The sequence below is a fragment of the Rana temporaria genome, chromosome 7 (genome assembly GCF_905171775.1).
Source record: "Rana temporaria chromosome 7, aRanTem1.1, whole genome shotgun sequence".
NCBI lineage: Eukaryota > Metazoa > Chordata > Amphibia > Anura > Ranidae > Rana > Rana temporaria.
Genome location: NC_053495.1, coordinates 16119792 through 16139739, shown reverse-complemented (window position 1 = coordinate 16139739; position 19948 = coordinate 16119792). Strand labels below are relative to the sequence as shown.

At 46.9% G+C, this 19948-nt stretch overlaps 1 protein-coding gene across 1 annotated transcript in view; it reads right to left on the bottom strand.

The window, feature by feature from the left end:
* The window catches only part of RUVBL1 (RuvB like AAA ATPase 1), a 29928-nt gene extending 16544 nt beyond the window's left edge, over window positions 1–13384 (bottom strand). The window contains exons 1-3 of the mRNA XM_040358970.1: window positions 13108–13384; window positions 6247–6333; window positions 3912–4044 (exon numbers count right to left, since the gene is read on the bottom strand). Of these exons, the coding sequence (XP_040214904.1) occupies window positions 3912–4044; window positions 6247–6333; window positions 13108–13248 (361 nt within the window). The 5' untranslated portion in view covers window positions 13249–13384. The remainder of the gene's footprint in view (window positions 1–3911; window positions 4045–6246; window positions 6334–13107) is intronic.
* Between the last annotated feature and the right edge of the window lie 6564 nt (window positions 13385–19948).

Sequence of the window (19948 nt, the reverse complement as noted above, 5' to 3'; positions counted from 1 at the left end):
CTGACTGCTAGTCTCACCAGATTTGGAGTTTAATTTTGGCGAAGTCACCACTGTGTTGCTGTTTTTCTTGCAGTAGGCTCTGATACAAAGGAAGCAAAGCCCTGCTTCTACCAAGATGACTGCCTCCATACATGGCAGAGTAAGGCATGGTGAGCCAATAATTGGGAAAAGGGTCAGCTGCTAAGAGGAGAGGAAAGGGAGAGAAGGGAGGGAGGGAAGAAGAGAGGGAGGAAGGGAAGAAGAAGAGAGGGAGGGAGGGAAGAAGAAGAGGAAGGAAGGGAGGGAAGGAAGGAAGGAAGGAAGGAAGGAAGGGAGGGAGGGAAGGAAGGGAGGAAGGAAGGAAGGAAGGAAGGAAGGAAGGGAGGGAGGGAGGGAAGAAGGAAGGGAGGAAGGGAAGGAAGAAGAGGAAGGAAGAAGAGGAAGGGAGGGAAGGAAGAAGAGAGAGAGAGAGGGAGGGAGGGAGGGAGGGAGGGAGGGAGGAAGGAAGGAAGGAAGGAAGAAGAGAGGGAAGAAGAGAGGGAGGAAGGAAGGAAGAAGAGAGGGAAGAAGAGAGGAAGGGAGGGAAGGGAAGGAGAGAAGGAAGAAGAGAGAAGGAAGGAAGGAAGGAAGGAAGGAAGGAAGAAGAGAGAAGGAAGGAAGGAAGGAAGGAAGGAAGGAAGAAGAGAGAAGGAAGGAAGGAAGGAAGGAAGAAGAGAGAAGGAAGGAAGGAAGAAGAGAGAAGGAAGAAGAGAGAAGGAAGGAAGAAGAGAGAAGGAAGAAGAGAGAAGGAAGGAAGGAAGAAGAGAGAAGGAAGGAAGGAAGAAGAGAGAAGGAAGGAAGGAAGAAGAGAGGGAAGAAGAGAGGAAGGGAGGGAAGGGAAGGAGAGAAGGAAGAAGAGAGAAGGAAGGAAGGAAGGAAGGAAGGAAGGAAGGAAGAAGAGAGAAGGAAGGAAGGAAGGAAGGAAGGAAGGAAGGAAGAAGAGAGAAGGAAGGAAGGAAGGAAGGAAGAAGAGAGAAGGAAGGAAGGAAGAAGAGAGAAGGAAGAAGAGAGAAGGAAGGAAGAAGAGAGAAGGAAGAAGAGAGAAGGAAGGAAGGAAGAAGAGAGAAGGAAGGAAGGAAGAAGAGAGAAGGAAGGAAGGAAGAAGAGAGAAGGAAGGAAGGAAGAAGAGAGAAGGAAGGAAGGAAGGAAGGAAGAAGAGAGAAGGAAGGAAGGAAGGAAGAAGAGAGAAGGAAGGAAGAAGAGAAAGGAAGGAAGGAAGGAAGGAAGGAAGGAAGGAAGGAAGGAAGAAGAGAGAAGGAAGGAAGGAAGGAAGGAAGGAAGGAAGGAAGGAAGGAAGGAAGGAAGGAAGGAAGGAAGGAAAGAAGAGAGAAAAGGGGAGGAATGGGGAGGGGCAAAAAAATAAATACAATTAAAAATATGCCCACATACGGCCACTGATTTCTATGGGTGGTTCTACACAGCACCCGTGGCTCCCAGGCAGGGAATTAGACCCCAATTTTACATTGTATGGCCACAAGCATCCATGTGCTCCACACCTAAAACAAATCCTTTTATAGCAGAAACAATATTTAGATTTAAAACTTCAATTAAATAAATTAGTAAAACGTAAAAAAAAAAAAAAAAAACAGACCCAAAACCATTATGGTTTCCTTTTAAATTGGTATTACAGCACATTACAGCCAAATCTGATAGCAGTTATATTCCTTGCGGGCCAAAAGGGGACTGTATATTTTTCTGATCCATTATTTGTATAATTTATTAGAATGCCCACAACTGATTTTGAAAAGCCTTGCAAGTACACCATGCCAGCAGCAATCTCCCCCCCTTGTTTTTTTTTCTTGCCACTTGATCAACAAGTCTAAAAGAGACTGTGCCATCGCTTGAACAGATCGGCTTAACGGCCATTGCTGCAATTAAATGTGTTCCAGACTCTGCTAGCACTGAAGGCTTTCCCCAGAATGAGATGCTTCATTTACAAAGGCAGGAAGAATCCTATTAGGATGTTTGCTGCTAATCCCAATCCATGTAAGAAATTGAAAATTCCAGAAGAGAGTCCCCCCAGTCTTTCAGTAAATCCAATATTTGTTTAGAATCTTCCTGTGTGCTGACATTTAGAGAATGTACCGCGGCTCACAATAGCGGCGGCTGTTAGTGATGATTTAACTCTCGGGCTCTTATCTCGCCGAATGACAACGGGGATGACATAGGTTTCAACTGTTGGTTCAAATTTCCACCTGCTTGACAGGCAACTTCATCACACGAAGGAAATATTGCAGACGCCTTTCATTTGTGCTCCAGAGGTTTTTCTCTGCTGCGTTCCCTCCCCGCCTTGGCCCTGACTTGACGGAATTTAAAGGCTAAGATAATGTTGACTGCCCCTTTCTTTGGTAAAAGGAAAAAAGAAAAAAAAAATCAATAAAGGGTCAAGCTTTATTTGACTTTGGGATTAAAAAGGGGGAGATTTGTCTCCTGCAGCTGTGCTCAGAAAACGATCGCCTGTGATTTCAATAATAAAACCTGCTCAGTGATCCTCTTCGATCGATGTGCCGGCGCAACACCTTTTCACGGCTCATTACTTTTAGCTGCCTCGTCACCTCCTGTTGCCACGCTGCCTTATGGCAGGCCATGAAACGACGCAATTTTTGGATTTAGAGAGACACTATACCAAAAAACAGATCTCTCATGTCAGGGTGAAGCTTGACAGGGTTCAATCATCTTAGATTTGCCATTATCTGTATATACAAATGTGTTCTGCCCCACTTTTATGCAACAGTCCTGTGTTTTATTGAACTGCATGAGGTTTTTTAGTATTCTGCCAACTAGTGGCGGTTTTGGGCCACTACAACATGTTTACTAACGTGATTCCGGTTTCTCCTGTCCTTCTCTCCCATTTAGCACTCATAAGTTCAGTCTTAGCTAGACCCCCTCCATTTTTCTTCCATGTTCTCTCAGTCAGTGTCAGTACTTTGCAGAGACAGGGCTCAGGAAAGTCATTTGGGTTGATTTACTAAAATTGGAGTGCAAAAATCTGGTGCAGAAACCAACTTCAGCTTTCAGGGTTACTAAACCAACAACAGTAAAATCAGTCTATATATGCAGTAAAGCATGCTTGTTATACTCACTGTGGAACCCAAGGGGTTAATCCTCTACATCGGGGATATACAATTAGCGGACCTCCAGCTGTTGCAGAACTACAATTCCCATGATGCATAGCAAGACTGACAGCCACAAGCATGACACCCAGAGTCAGAGGCATGATGGGACTTGTAGTTTTGCAACAGCTGGAGGTCCGCTAATTGCATATCCCTGCTCTACATTGTGTAAAAAGGCTGTTAGATCCTGTCTTCCCTGAGCCTCCCCTTCAACTGACCCCTGATAATTTCCTGATAACACAGAGCCTATGTAGACAGGCTGCACATGCTCAGTTTGGCGTGTATTGCTAAAAAGGATTTTTTTTTTCTCTTGGTGATCAGCACAGGGCCAATCAGCACTGTCCAGAAAGAGGATCAGGGGCCTCACAGTCTAATAGGACAGCGAGAAAACTCATACAAGCTTTAACCGGTACTTGGCTGGACACTGATAGAAGTCACAAGACTGCTATATATACACCGCTAATAAGAAAAGGTACTTTGCAGTTTATATTTACAAAAATAATTGCATTTCCATGTTCTGTGTACTGTGGGAGACCAAATATAGTGAATGCAGACTCTTTACCGAGATCGGGGATGCACCGTGTCCAAAAGACACAGCACGCTGTGATCACTGCGCTGCGTGCCGAGAGTGGGATGATGTCATCCCAGAACGAGAGAGCCACCTACCCCCCGCTGTCATTTGTCTACATGTTGAGCAGGTGGTGGTTAGTTGGACTTTGACGGAAGGGTCATAATGCTAAGAGTGAAAGGACCACAGCAAGTCTCTTGGGCATTACTTACCAATAGCTCTTCGGAAATTCTCCATTAACACTTCTGTTTTCTTAATTTCTGTAGAATAGACTTCGCTGCCAACCATGGGACAAAATGGCACTTTGCTGCCCAACTCCTGTGCAATAGCAAGGGCCAGAGCGGTCTGCAAACAAATAAAAGCATCAATTAAAACCGAGTTACAAAGAACGGTTCATCTACAGTAAGAGCCCTGGAGTCCAGCTTTACAGGAACAGTCTCTACTTCCATTTAAATACGATCTCCAGGTTTTAGTGAAGTTTAAATATTTAGTTTGAACCAAGCTGGTCCAAATCATATATATAGTTCAGTGACTGGGAGCACTGTATAATCCTCCGCTACATACAGTTCTGTGCTCTGGCAGTGAAATGCGAACTTCCCGTCCCACTCCCAGAAAAAAAAAATTGAGTTGGGCTGAGCATGGCTCAGCCAGTCACAGCAAGCTTTGTATTCTATGAATGAAGACAAAGCTTCCTCTAATTGGTGGAGTAAGAGATGACAACGCCATCTGCCCTCCTCAGCCAATCAGAGGATACTTTGTATTCATTCATAGCTCTCTGTTAATGGCTGAATAATGTTCAGACCACATTGATTTTGTTCTGGGGTGGGTCGGGAAGTGCCCCAGCCCACTGCTAAACACAGCGCTCTATACTACACGTAGCTGAGGCTACATACAGGTAACGCAGCACTAACAGACACTGGCTGGGAGGGTCACTAGTGACATTAAAGCGGGGGTTCACCCTAAAAAAAAAAAAAAAATTCTAACATTGCATGGAGCCGACCTATGAGACAGACAGTATGCTTTTTTTTTTTCGTACATACCATTTTAGGGCTATTTTCACCCCCAGCTTTCCCACAGGAGTGGGCGTTCCTAATCACAGGCTGTGATTGACGTGCTTCCGACCGGCGCATACTGCTCATCACGAGTTCCCGAAGGAAGCCGAACGTCGGTGCGGCTCTATACAGCGCCTGCGCACCGACGTTCGGCTTCTTTCTGCAACTCGTGACGCGCAGTATGCGCCAGTAGGAAGCACGACAATCACAGCCTGTGATTAGGAACGCCCACTCCCGCGGGAAAGCTGGGGGTGAAAATAGTCCTAAAATGGTATGTACCAAAAAAAAAAAAGCATACCGTCGGTCTCATAGGTCGGCTCCATGCAATGTTTTTTTTTAGGGTGAACCCCCGCTGCATTCTATGGCTCTCCCAGCCCCCCCCCTTTATTTTTACCTGAGCCTGAATATCTTCCAGCGATGTGCACGAGTGCCTCGGCTCTCCGGAGGACACTCCCTCCTCATTGGCAGAGACAGAAGTGGAAGCCATTGGCTCCCGCTTCTGTCAATCACCGCCAGTAAGGAAAGTTTGTGGGCCGAGCTGCGGCTGTGTGTTAAAAGACAGAGCCGCTGCTCAGGAGTGAGCCTGCTTGGGTGCCCCCATTGCAAGCTGCTTGCTCTGGAGGCACTTGGCAAGAGGGAGGAGCACCGACTGAGAACCCAAGGAGAGAATAATGGCAGCGCAGCCACTGGCTCCCACTGCTGTCAATCAAATCAATGATGCGGCAAGCCACGTCATTGGGAGAGCGCTTCCCAAGAAGGCGGTTAGCCGCCGAGGGGCCCCAGAAGACTAAGATAGGGCCACTCTGTGCAAAACAAACTGCACAGTGGAAGTATGGTATGTTTATCATTAAAGAAAAAAAAATAATGTATCTTTACAACCCCTTAAAGGTTACGTTAAAAAAAAAATTCAATAAAAAACTGCTCAAAGCTATAGACATAGCAAAAAAAAAAAACTATGTAAGGCCCAACATGCAACAGAGACAGAAGGCAGCTAAAAGAGAAAAAAAAAAAAAAAAAAAAAACACAAAACACACAAACAGGAGACATCTGTCAGTTTTACTTTAGAAGCCATTATTATTATTATTATTAGACAGCTTGTCTCTGTTTCAGGATACAACCAACCTTGAAGCCTTTCACAATGGGCAGAGAAACCCTTTAAGACAACAGAATGATGTTCCCTGGAGGGAATCTGCATTTTCACAATGTGGAAAGCCTAAACAGCGTATCATCAATCACAGCGCTGCCCCCATGGTAATTTTATTCACATTAATGTCCTTTAATAAGCATGGATCAGTGAAACGTCAACTATGAGTTCTGTAACGAAAGCACGCTTAATTGTTCTCATAAACGCAGAGCTGATTCAGAGGACGCGGTGGAAGGGGAACATTTCAACACATGGGGGCATTGCCAGCACTTGTACTTGTGATGAACATTCTGACTTTCATGCTCGACATTTTCCACGGCTAAATAGGATGCAGGTGAAATCGCCCGTTACCTTGCCAGTTCCAGGAGGTCCAGCCAGCAGAACCGCTCTCCCGGCCATTTTCTTGCTTTTAATTAGCTCTACTATTACGCCACACGCCTGCAATTTGAAGGGAAAAAAAAAAGAAGACATGGTTAAAAAATGGTGGATATGCAAGAAACATGAGCTCTGAGTGAGTGAGAAACTTATATAGCGCAACACATGCGAACTAAATCGCCTCTGGGCTCTGATTGACCAAAAAAGGTTAAGGCAAAATAAAAACAATGTTTTGACAGCTCGCTATTGAAGCCACTGGTAAGGGTGCAAAGATACCCAAAGAAGTAAAAAATAAATGCTGTGATGGCTTGCTGTCTTTACAAATGACCCTTTCACTGCCACAAAAACAAAGACCAAGCATGCAAAAAATAAATTGTATAAAATTAGAATTCCAGCTTGTCATACACTTTTCCAGGTTAACCCCAACAAGGGATGCACCGATAAGATTTTTCTTTTACCAACACTTTTTTTTTTTTACTCCTCGCTGATACCAATTATCGATACCTACTGCAACGGTTTTGTTTACACTTCAGCTGTCAAGCATTAAAAAAATAAGTCATTTACAAATACATTTTATTTTGTTAAAGCGGATGTGCCACGGGAAAAATATATTAAAAGCCAGCAGATACAAATACTGCAGCTGCTGACTTTTAATATAAGGACACTTACCTGTCCTGGAGTCCAGCGCCGATCGCAGCAGATGACGAGCCGATCGCTCGTCACCCTGCTGCTCCCCCCTCCATCCTCGGTGAGGGAACCAGGAAGTGAAGCGCTCCGGCTTCACTGCCCGGTTCCCTACGGCGCATGCGCGAGTCGCGCTGCGCCCGCCGATTGGCTCCCGCTGTGTGCTGGGAGCCGAGTGTTCCCAGCATACAACGGGGGACGGACGGGAAGGAAGGAAAAAACCCGTCCTTTGCCCGTATCGTAGGGCCGGAAGTGGGTGCAGATACCTGTCTGTAGACAGGTATCTGCACCCCCCTCCCCCCTGAAAGGTGTCAAATGTGACACCGGAGGGGGGGAGGGTTCCGATCAGCGGGACTCCACTTTAGAGTGGAGATCCGCTTTAAATTCTGTCCTTTTTTCAAAAGGTGTAAAAATATTAAAGGGGTTGTAAAGGTAAAAAAAAAAAAATCCCTAAATATCTTCCTTTACCTTAGTGCAGTCCTCCTTCACTTACCTCATCCTTCCATTTTGCTTTTAAATGTCCTTATTTCTTCTGAGAAATCCTCACTTCCTGTTCTTCTGTCTGTAACTCCACACAGTAATGGGAGGCTTTCTCCCTGGTGTGGAGTGTCGTGCTCACCCCCTCCCTTGAGGGGGCGATCAGGACACTCTCTACATTGCAGATGGAGAAAGGAGCTGTGTGTTAGTGGGCGTCCTGACTCACCTGTAGTCCAAGGGAGGGGGCGAGCACGACACTCCACACCAGGGAGAAAGCCTCGCATTCCTAATTTACAGGCTTGTTTTCCACACCTGCCTAAAACTTTTGCACAGTACTGTATATAAGGTGGTTATCATTTTTAGGGGTTATTTTTTTTTCATACCGTTTGGACCAAATAAATGATTGCGCCGGTTTCATGTTTGGTTTGTTCTGGCCGGCACGCCAAGCGGTGCGGTTCTTGCTTGGGTTGATGTTTATTAATACAGTACAGGTGCTCTTTATGATCTACTAGGACACCAGTCCTATTTATATATTGACTTTGATGCTCCTGCTCCTGTCCGCTGACATTTGAATTCCACCTTGAACGGCCCCGTGATACTCGCACAGTTATGAGGACGAAGCTTGAACTGTATACATAAAAGTATCAATGGAATATGCTGGTGGAGCTTTGATCTCCCTCGAAATAGAAAGCCTCCAATCACTGGTTCACGGCAAGTTTTCTGCCGCAATCAGATAACCCCACAGCATGGTCCACATGGGCTAGACTTGTCAGAGGCCTTTCCAAATTGCGCACTGCTCCACTGACAGCGTTCCCACACATAGCACATCAAATGAAAACCATGCCACAGGAACAGCTTGGCCAGTAAATAAAAATAGCTGTGAAAAGCAGCCAAAAAAATGGAGAATTTCTAAAAGAGACTTAACTCATTCAGTGGGGAAAGGATTACAGATCTCCTGCAAGAGCTCTAGAGATGAGAGCCTGGTACATAGTGCTGACCAATCACGTGTCCTTGTGTCGTCACATGGGATAGACTTTAAGTAAATCATATCACATCTACTGTGTTTCCCTGAAAATAAAACCCCTTTCACACTGGGTCGCTTTGCAGGCGCTAGAACACTAAAAATAGCGCCTGCAAAGCGAACTGAAACAACCGCCGCCCTCACCCCAGTGTGAAGGGGGCCTAAGCGATACCCCGAAAATAAGCCCTAGTTTAAAATGCTTGTAAAATCCACTCTATTACGTATTATATAATGTACAATGTGCGTGTTTCTGCAATATAATTGGGGGGAAGAGAGCTCCGGAGGAGCGCAGAGCGGCGCTATAACGAAGGTATTTGGCACAATTATATTACAGAAACACACATTGTACATTATATAATACAGTAATAGAGTGGATTATATAATTTTACAAGAACTCAGGCTTTCACACTGAGGAGGCATGAGAGGCGCTTTTCACGTGCTATTTTTAGCACTAAAAAGCCCGAAAACCCCCGGTGTGAAAGGGGTCTAAAGGGTAGTGTGTAAAGGTCGGCCTATATATCGGCCATTTTGGATAAATCGCATTGGCCGATTTTTATTCAAATTAGGCCAATATTTAACAATGCCCGCTAGTGGTGCAATGGATTGCTGCCGCGGCCATAACATCAGGAAAGGCCACGGCTTCGGCCTAGCTCCGGAGCCGTGGCCATCTTGGTACACCCGGCGGCGGTCCTACTCTCTGTTTACACCCACAGAGGAGGAGGAGCCCGCGCTCAAGGGACACACACACACCGCTGTCTGAGGTCTGTAAGGGGGGTGTCTGCCTACAGAGAGGGGGGTTGTACAGAGAGGGGGGTTGTACCGAGAGGGGGGTTGTACCGAGAGGGGGGTTGTACCGAGAGGGGGGTTGTACCGAGAGGGGGGTTGTACCGAGAGGGGGGTTGTACCGAGAGGGGGGTTGTACCGAGAGGGGGGTTGTACCGAGAGGGGGGTTGTACCGAGAGGGGGGTTGTACCGAGAGGGGGGTTGTACCGAGAGGGGGGTTGTACCGAGAGGGGGGTTGTACCGAGGGGGGGGGGTGTACCGAGGGGGGGGGTTGTACCGAGGGGGGGGGGTTGTACCGAGGGGGGGGGGTGTACCGAGGGGGGGGGGGCTGTACCGAGGGGGGTGACACCATTTTTTTTGCACCAGTGCCACCATCCAGTGCTTACTAAAGCCATCCAGTGTCACCTGCCAACCATTGCTATTTGCCAGTGCCAACTATTGCCATCCAGTGCCACCTGCCAATCAGTGCCACCTGCCAATGGTAACTAGTGCCATGCAGTGCCACCTGCCAGTGCCAATAAGTGCCACCTGCCAATAAGTGCCAACCAGTACCACTTGCAAGTGCCACATGTTAGTGCCTGCCAGTGCCATCTCCCAATCAGTGCCAATTAGTGCCATCCAGTGCAACCTGCCAGTGCCAATTAGTGCCACCTGCCAAAAATAAAAATCGGCCGCAAAAATCGGCATCATATATCGGCCATCAGCCGCCCTGATTTCTAAATATCGGCCAGAGAAAAAAAAACATTGGTCGACCTCTAGTAGTGTGCAGCGCAATCCGGCTAAGAACAGCACAGTGATGAGCTTGGCGGATCGCACTTTTTTTTTTTTAACTATCTTTATTGAAATATCACCCTGACATCTTAAAGATCAACTACTGGCCGCAAAGTGTGAGGCACTGGAATGCTTAGCACTGCACAAAAAAAAAAAAAAGTACTTTTCTTTTCAACGCAATGATCTGAAGCGGGTACATAGGAGACATGCATGTGGTGGAACTGCGCTGGAACAGCTGCCCAAAGCAGACCCAATGCATCTGGTGTAAACCAGACATAAGACGTACTTGAAAGTGAATGAAACAAAATAAAATGCAGTGCTCCCTCTAGTGGTCAGTTTAAAGATTTCTATATTAATGCCCAAAACATTTTTATTTTTAGTTTAAAACAAGAGCTTCAATTTCAGTCTACATTGTACTGCTATCTATAGAACAATTTGGGAGATTTCTCCTCATTGTCCTATCTGATGGGTGTCGAGGGGAAAATCCTAAGACAAAATAAAGAGCAAAGTAAATATAAAAGCCATCTCAAGAACCTCTCCAGAGTCCCAGAGCGGCTTTTCCCCTTCTACTGAGACTACGTCGTTTTGTTTTCCTCCTGTCGTTCCCTTTACCTGCTGTTGGAGTACCTACCTGGTACTTCTCAGTATGGTAGAGCAGGTTTGTGTCTCCCACAATGCAGTTGCTTGTCTTTTACCAGAAAGTTGGGTATTATATTATGTCTGTGTGCGATAAAATTCATGTGTTTAACCACTCGCCAACGGCCTTCCGCACCTATACTGCGGCAAGGCAGTTCAGCTGCGCATCGAGGTACCTGTACACTGGTCAGTACATTGTGGTACCAGCGGGCGGGAGCTTGCCCGCGGGTCGGCAGACTCAATGTCCGCTGGACACCAGAACAGGGATCTGCCAATTTAAAAAAGCAGATCCCCGTTCTGACAGCAGAGTACAGCGAGATTGTCTGTTCCTAGTGATTAGGAACAGCGATCTTTCTCTACTCCCTGCCAGTCCCCCCCCCACAGTTAGAAACCTCTCCCTAGGACACAGTTAACCCCTTGATCGCCCCCTAGTGTTAACTCAGGGCTTGACAAATTTGCTTGGAATCTAGGAGCCAGCTAATAAAGTTAGGAGCCAGGAACGCACCCCGTCCCGCCGAGCTTGCGCGCAGAAGCAAACGCATACGTGAGTAGCGCCTGCTATGTAAGAGATCGCCACGATTGGTAGAGCGAGAGCAATAATTCTAGCCCTAGACCTCCTCTGTAACTCAAAACATGCAACCTGTAGAATTTTTTAAACCTCGCCTATGGAGATTTTAAAGGGTAAAAGTTTGTCGCAATTCCACGAGCGGACGCTGGGTGTTGGGGATTAATTTACTCGGCGTAACATTATCTTTCACAATATAAAAACAATTGGGCTAATTTTACTGGTGTCATATTTTTTAATTAAAAAAAAGTGTATTTTTTCCCAAAAAAGTGCGCTTGTAAGAACGCTGCGCAAATACGGTGTGACAGAAAGTATTGCAATGACCGCTATTTTATTCTCTAGGGCAGGTATATGCAATTAGCGGACCTCCAGCTGTTGCAAAACTACAAGTCCCATCATGCCTCTGCCTTTGGGTGTCATGTTTGTGGATATCAGAGTCTTGCTATGCTTAATGGGACTTGTAGTTCTGCAACAGCTGGAGGTCCGCTAATTGCATATCCCCGCTCTAGGGTGTGTGTGTATATATATATTAGAGGGAAGGAGGTGGCAGTGAAAACAGACAGGGGAAGCCCCATTAGCATTGCTAGTTGTCTTGTCATACCAACGGCCACCACAAGATGGCGCCAGATCACAAAAGGAACCATAGGCCTGCAGAAGGCCGCGGCCTCAATTACCAGCCGGTGCGGGCGCTAATTCTAGTTGCAATTGCGACCTGGCGCCCAGGGTTTGTCGAACCCTGCGTTAACCCCTTCCCTGCCAGCGACATTAATACAGTAATCAGTGGCTATTTTTAGCTCTGATCGCTGTATAAATGTCACCGGTCCCAAAAAAGTGGCCGATCCATCCCCACAATGTTGCAGTCCTGCTAAAAATCGCTGGATTCTCCCCCCACCCCCCATTTTTTTCTTGGTGGAGCTCCGCTTTAAAGTGATGCAGTGCTGTATCCCAAAAAAGGGGCCTTGTCATAAATCCTTCCGGATTTAAGTGATTAAAGCGCAGTTCCACTGAATTTTTATTTTTTTTATACAAAGTCAGCCGCTACAAATACTGCCGCTGCTGACTTCTAAAATAAGGACCCTTACCTGTCCTGGGTAAGGATGAGCTCCAGCGTGTTCGCGTGGTACACGTGCAAAGCCCGCCAGGAAGTCTGCACGGCGCTGGGCTAATCACAGCCAGGGAGACATTTCCCGATCTCTGCAGTGAGCATCGGGACAATGTCTCCCTGGCTGTGATTAGCGCAGCGCCGTGCACACTTCCTGGCGGGCTCTGCACGTGTACCACGCTGGAGCTCATCCTTAGTTCAGGGCACCCGAAGCTGATCTCTCCCTTGGCTCCGATCCTCGGGAAGGCAATCAGGCAGCAAAACCTTGCGCCTTCACTTCCTGGTTCCCTGCTGCGCAATTCCACTAGTCTTCTGGGACCTGTGTGTCTCCCAGAAGACAGCGAAGGGGGAGGGTACATACCCGCGGGTGGCTCGGGTATCTATGCCCAGAAGTGGGAGCAAAATACCTGTATTACACAGATATCTGCTACCCCCTCCCCCTTAAAGGTGTCAAATGTCACACCGGAGGGCGGGGGGGGAGGCAGGTTCTAAATTTTTTTGGGTGGAACTCCGCTTTAAAGCGACACAGCACTGTATCGCAAAAAATGGCCTGCTTATTGGGGGGGGGGATCCTTCCTGCACTTAAGTAGTTAATAAGCTGCTGTGTAAATATTGTTCCACCATTTTATTCTCCAGGGCCTCCGATTTCATGGTTGGAGGGGGTCTGATTTTCTAGTTCAGATTCTACCCATGTGTGCGAGAACTGATCTGATTGGCTGTTCTAGTGAATGGAGCCCAGGCTGTAGCAGAGCTCAGACAATGCGATCTCCATAGAGAAGGGAATGGCCTTTTGCTCACCTCCCGGGCGTTCTCCTGTCCCACCAGCCCGGCGGCCGCCTGCTTGGCCATGCCGCTCTCATCCAGGCCCAGACCCTTCACATGGCTGTGTGCGGCGATACGCTGCGTCTTCGTGGTGCTCTTCACCTCCTCGATCTTCATGGTGCCGGTGCTCTAGGTGGTCCTGCGCGCTCTCGGTTCTCCTCACTTCCTCTATGCGCACACCGGAGCGAGATTCCCGGGCTCCAAGGCGCCCTAGCATGCGGTTGCCAGAGAATCTGTCAAAGCCCGCCCACCCCGATGTCTGATTTGTCAGCGGCTGCTCGTTCTGAGCGCTGATTGGGCCGATCAAGTGTCAGTCTCCCTGGAGGCAGCGACTTCCGCTTGTGTTGCTGTTGAGCACCTTTTGGCCTTAGCAACGAGGCCTAGGGGGGATACAACAGCCTGAGCTGTAGTGATGGGGGGAGGGAGCTTATAGGAGGCAATACACAGAATGAGTTTATATTGTCCATCAGAAATAAATGTAAATAAAAGTTATAAATCCATAAACTGCTTCAATAATCATCTACTGCTCTATTATACCTCATGAGACTCACATGTCATTGACTATTTTTTTTTTTTATAAACGAATTAAAGAGGAACTGCAGTCCGCTCACATAATTTTTAATAAAAACATCTTTGCCATTCTGAAGCTTCCCTCCAACCACTTTGCATATTATTTTATATATACTGTGATTCTGTACTTGCCAAATATGCTGCAGAAATCTCCCTCCACTGATACTGGCTGCAGTAGGGTGACCACACTTCCAAACTGCCATTCAGGGACAACCCCCCCCCCCCCTAAAAAAAAGATAACTTTTATAAAAAAGAATTGTGACCCCCCCCCCCCCCATAGCTTTCACTGGTTCATCCTGGGACCTGTAGTTCCTCACTAGTTGGGGGGGGGGGGTCGCAACTTCATGGAGGGGTTCATGGTGGGACCTGTAGTCCTTCACTTTTGGGGGTCACATTTCCCCCAAAAGTGAAGGACTACAAGTCCCAGAATGAACTCCTAATATCTAAATATGTGACCCCCCCCCCCAATTTGAAGGACTAAGACACCCAGCATGAAACCCCTGAGATCTAAGGGTGTGATCCCATAGATTTCACAGGTTTATGCTGGGACCTGTAGTTCTTTACTAGTTTGGGGGGGTGTCACAGCTTAAGCTCTGAGGGGTTCATGCTGGGACCTGTGTCAGTTTCATTCCGGGACACTGTATTGTCCCAGAGTGAAGGTGCCCGGTACAGACCTGCAGAATGCGGGACTGTCCCGGGCAATCCGGGACATGTGGTCTCCCTAGGCTGCAGCCATTTTAACTGTGGGCAGCTGAAGCTGCTGCCTGTTCACTTCCTGGATTTACACAGACACACCTCCAGCTCTGCAGCGCTCATTAGCCCTCTTATCATTTCTCATCCCCTCCCTTACTGGCAAACTCTCACAAGAATGAGAGAGAGAGAGAGAGCTGTGCATGATGTCATAAGCCTAGGATAATTACCAGACAAGCAACAGGAAGTGGGCTGTATGTATATATATATATATATATATATATATATATATATATATATATATATATATATATATATATACTGTGGGTATAAAAAGTCTACACACCCCTGTTAAAATGTCAGATTTCTGTGATGTAAAAAAAAAAAAAATTAAAAGAAGATAAATCATTTCAGAACTTTTTCCACCTTCAATGTGACCTATAAAATGTACAACTCAGGGGGAGTAAAAATAAAATGTGGTTGTATAAGTGTGCACACCCTCTTATAACTGTGTTCAGAATTAAGCAATCACATTCAAACTCATGTTAAATAGGAGTCAGTACACACCTGCCATTATTTATAGTCCCTCTGATGAGTGGCGGTGCGTCCATAAAGGGCGCAGGAGCACCGCCCCTCTTTCCTGCACCGCTCTATCACCAATAAATAGATTCATGCATTGCATGGATCTATCTACTGTCACCGCTGCCGCCCCCTATTCAGGTGTCCGGCCCCTTGCCGGGGGCCGGGCATCTGAATTACAGCTGCTTTTTTTTTTTGAGGAGCCTGATTAGAACCATGGGCTCTAATAGCCGTCCTGATTAAAGCCATAGGCTCTAATAGGCTTCCAAATTAGTAAACAGTGGGCACAATGCTGTGCGGTCACTGTGTTCTCAGTGTTGTGTTAGGTAAGCAAATAAATCGCTTTCCGAACACTGACCCACCTCTCAGCCAATCAGGTGCTCGGGTCTGGTTACCTTTCACCTGATTGGCTGAAGCGACAGGCGCTGTGATTGGACGCCTATCAGGTGTCCAATCATAGCAGAAGACAGGAAAAGGACGGGAGAAGACATCAAGGACTCGGAGCGTGGAGGACAGCGCCGTGACTCAAGACAGGTAAGTGCCGACGGGCCGGGGATGCACACTGGCAGTATTTGATGGGGCACAGTAGTGGCAATTGATAGGGCACACTGGTGGCAATTGATGGGGCACACTGGTGGCAATTGATGGGGCACACTGGTGGCATTCGATGGGGCACACTGGTGACAATTGATGGGGCACACTGGTGGCAATTGATGGGGCACATTGGTGGCAATTGATAGGGCACACTGGTGGCAATTGATGGGGCACATTGGTGGCAATTGATGGGGCACACTGGTGGCAATTGATGGGGCACACTGGTGGCAATTGATGGGGCACACTGGAAAACCTGCACTGGAGTGGGAAAAAAAACCTGGACTGGAGTTGAAAAAAAAAACCCGGACTGGAGTTGAAAAAAACCCGCCTGTCAAATACTCTCTGAAAAGCAATCTGAATAGCTGATTACAGGCTCTGTTTACATCACATGATCAGCTGTCATTGGCTGTCAGCTGATCACGTAGTGAGGGGTCGGGACCGGCCCCTTACGCCGATCTGTGATCAGCCGAGTCTCATAGACTTGCTAAACACAGAGCGCGCTGCGGACGGGAAGTGGTTTAGGAGGTGGTGGGCGGTCACCCGCTCCTTAATAACTGGCTATTCAGTTTGTTAAGGAGCCTTTCCTTTTAGGGGAAAAAAAAAGCAAAATGCATCAAAAACGCAACACTTTCGGTGCGGGTCCATTGAAGTCTATAACACGCAAAACGCAATCTGCTGCAGGGAAAGGGAGTCCCTGGCCCTTTCGAAAAAATGCAGCTCTGAAAAACACATAGATGGGAAAATGTCCCATAGGAAACCATGTTAAACGGACTCTAATGTGTTTCTGCAAAAAACGCATTGGTGTGAACCACGTCTTAATGCACTCAGAATGTTTGACCACATATTTGAAACGTATTTTGATGGAGCCACACATACGCTTTGTTTCAATTGTACTTATGCGATATACAGACAGCCACTAGAGGGGGCAGCACTCTAATTAAATCTGATGATGAAAATATGAAAGACAAGCAATCAAAAATGACGACACCAAAGCCGGCCATATACTCCGGTTGTACAATTTCTGCACAATCTCTGTTATGGCTGTATTAGGGCCAGGGCAGCCATCACAAACTGTGGGGCCCCTTACACAGGTTTAGGCAGGGCCCCCCTGGAGCAGAGAACCGATGAAAAAAAAGTGTAATCTCTTATCTCCTGACGCGAGATAATAAGCGGGGTCCAGAAGTGCGGGGGCTGTGTAATGTAAAGGGGTCCAGAGGTGCGGGGGCTGTGTAATGTAAAGGGGTCCAGAGGTGCGGGGGCTGTGTAATGTAAAGGGGTCCAGAGGTGCAGTGGCTGTGTAATGTAAAGGGGTCCAGTGGTATGGGGGCTGTGTAATGTAAAGGTGTCCGGAGGTGCGGGGGCTGTGTAATGTAACGTGGTCCAAAGGTGCGGTGGCTGTGTAATGTAAAGGGGTCCAGAGGTGCGGGGGTTGTGTAATGTAAAGGGGTCCAGAGGTGCGGGGGCTGTGTAATGTAAAGGGGTCCAGAGGTGTGGGGCTGTGTAATGTAAAGGGGTCCAGAGGTGTGGGGGCTGTGAAATGTAAAGGGGCCCAGAGGTGCAGTGGCTGTGTAATTTAAAGGGGTCCAGAGGCTGTGTAATGTAAAGGGGTCCAGAGGTGTGGGGGCTGTGTAATGTAAAGTGGTCCAGAGGTGTGGGGGCTGTGAAATGTAAAGGGGCCCAGAGGTGCAGTGGCTGTGTAATTTAAAGGGGTCCAGAGGTGCGGGGGCTGTGTAATGTAAAGTGGTCCAGAGGTGCGGGGGCTGTGTAATGTAAAGGGGTCCAGAGATGTGGGGCTGTGTAATGTAAATGGGTCCAGAGGTGCGGGGGCTGTGTAATGTAAAGTGGTCCAGAGGTGCGGGGGCTGTGTAATGTAAAGGGGTCCAGAGATGTGGGGCTGTGTAATGTAAATGGGTCCAGAGGTGCGGGGGCTGTGAAATGTAAAGGGGTCCAGAGGTGTGGGGCTGTGTAATGTAAAGTGGTCCAGAGGTGCGGGGGCTGTGTAATGTAAAGGGGTCCAGAGATGCGGTGGCTGTGTAATGTAAAGGGGTCCAGAGGTGTGGGGCTGTGTAATGTAAAGGGGTCCAGAGGTGCGGGGGCTGTGTAATGTAAAGGGGTCCAGAGGTGCGGTGGCTGTGTAATGTAAAGGGGTTCAGTGATATGGGGGCTGTGTAATGTAAAGGGGTTCAGTGATATGGGGGCTGTGTAATGTAAAGGGGTCCAGTGATATGGGGGCTGTGTAATGTAAAGGGGTTCAGTGATATGGGGGCTGTGTAGTGTAAAGGGGTCCAGTGGTATGGGGGCTGTGTAATGTAAAGGGGTCCAGAGGTGCGGGGGCTGTGTAATGTAACGTGGTCCAGAGGTGCGGTGGCTGTGTAATGTAAAGGGGTCCAGTGGTATGGGGGCTGTGTAATGTAAAGGGGCCCAGATTATTATCCTAATTCATTAGCAGGTAAATGCGGCCCTCCATGCATTCACATACATTGAATCCGGCCCGTAGGTGAAAAAAGGTTGCTGACCCCTGACCTGGATGATGTTGGACTTCCTCCAGCCAGGAAATGAGGCGGGGCTTTATCTGACTTGTTGCAGCTTCCAATGCACAGTGTAAGAAGCTCACAGTGTGCAGTGTTATATGAGTAAGTCATTTCCATAAAGTAGAGGATTCTGTACAACACTGAAGGGAAGGAAGTCTTGCATTCCGATTCAAATTGTCCCATGTGACCTTATCCTATCTCTGAGCAGCCAATCAGATTCCAGCTGTGGTTTTTCAAGCGCAGGTAACGAACGAAAGCTAATAAGATGGTAACTAACCAAACCAATCGAGTAATTAATTCAATATGGAGGCACACATGACGAAACGTGTTCTCTTCCCTCGGTCGGTTTTCCTGCGTCCTCATAAACCGCCTCGTTCCCCGCTCTCCCCGTCACGTGACCCCGGCGTGGGACTAGGGGGTCTCGGTTGTTTTTAAAGTGGAAAATGGTCGGATTTTCCCGGCGCGCTCGAGTTCCACTCAACAGTTTAAATATTGTTAAAGGGTGATGGATTTAAACTGTCAAGAGCGCTGTTTTCTTTGGAGTGCGTCTCGCGTCTCGAAAACTCGGAAAAGTGCGTGTGTGAGACCTGAACGTTTAACCCCGAACGTTTTCCTGGCAGTATCACTTCCTAACTCCCCGAGTGTGATTATCCTCTGATTGCTGGAGGAATGAAAACAAAGCCTTGATGATAAAGGGAAATCGTTTTTACAGGTCGGCTTTACATCTCTCCCGGGGTGAGACTTTTTCACGGGCTAAACATTTCCAACGTATCGCCGTCCCCGGGATCGGATTTCCACCAAGGAAAGGTCCGATCGATGGACGTGGACCAAGGTCTTCGGTGATACTCCTGAGTAATGAATATTGCTTATTTAAGGGCAAACAATTCAACTTGGATGTCTCTAATGCGTTTCACTTAGTCGTGTTCTTGCTTTAAAGTGCCAAAAGTTTTTGGACGGAGTAGCGAATGTTTAAAGCTAAACTTCAAACACGAAAAACTTTTAATGAAATATTCCTCAAAAGTCGCAGAAGATATACACCGACTTATATACACTATGGGCCGGATTCAGATACATTGGTGTATCTATCCGCGGGGCGTAATGTATCTCAGATACGTTACGCCGCCATAAATTAGGGCGCAAGTTCCGTATTCAGAAAGAACTTGCGCCCTATGTTACGGCAGCGTAACGTATGTGGTCTGGCGTAAGCCCGCCTAATTCAAATGTGGAGTGTGACCCCACGTATTTGACGTTTTTTACGAACGGCGCATGCGCCGTTCGTGAAAGAATCCCAGTGCGCATGCTCGAAATTACGCCGCAAATCGTCAATGCTTTAGACGTGAACGTAACTTACGTACAGCCCTATTCGCGAACGACTTACGCAAACGACGTAAAATTTTCAAAATTTGACGCGGGAACGACGGCCATACTTAACATAGGATACGCCTCAATAGAATACATTTTTATTGGAATAGAATACAAAAGGATAGAATAAAATAGAAAAAAAAAACAATAGAATGAAATTCAAAATTTGAATAGAATAAATTCAAATAGAATACATTTGAATTCAAATAGAATACATTTGAATTCAAATAGAATAGAATAGAAGAAAATAGAAATTATTATAATAGAATAGAAAATAAAATAATAGATTAGAATAGAAAAGAATAAAGCAGAACAAAATAGAAAAATAAATAAAAAGAACAGAATAAAATAGAATACAAAATAAAGGTTTACACATTAATAAAATAAAATAGAAAGAATATAACCATCTTCTGAAATTTGAATTTCAAATAGAATACATTTTTATTGGAATAGAATAGAAAAGGATAGAATAAAATAGAAAAAAAACAATA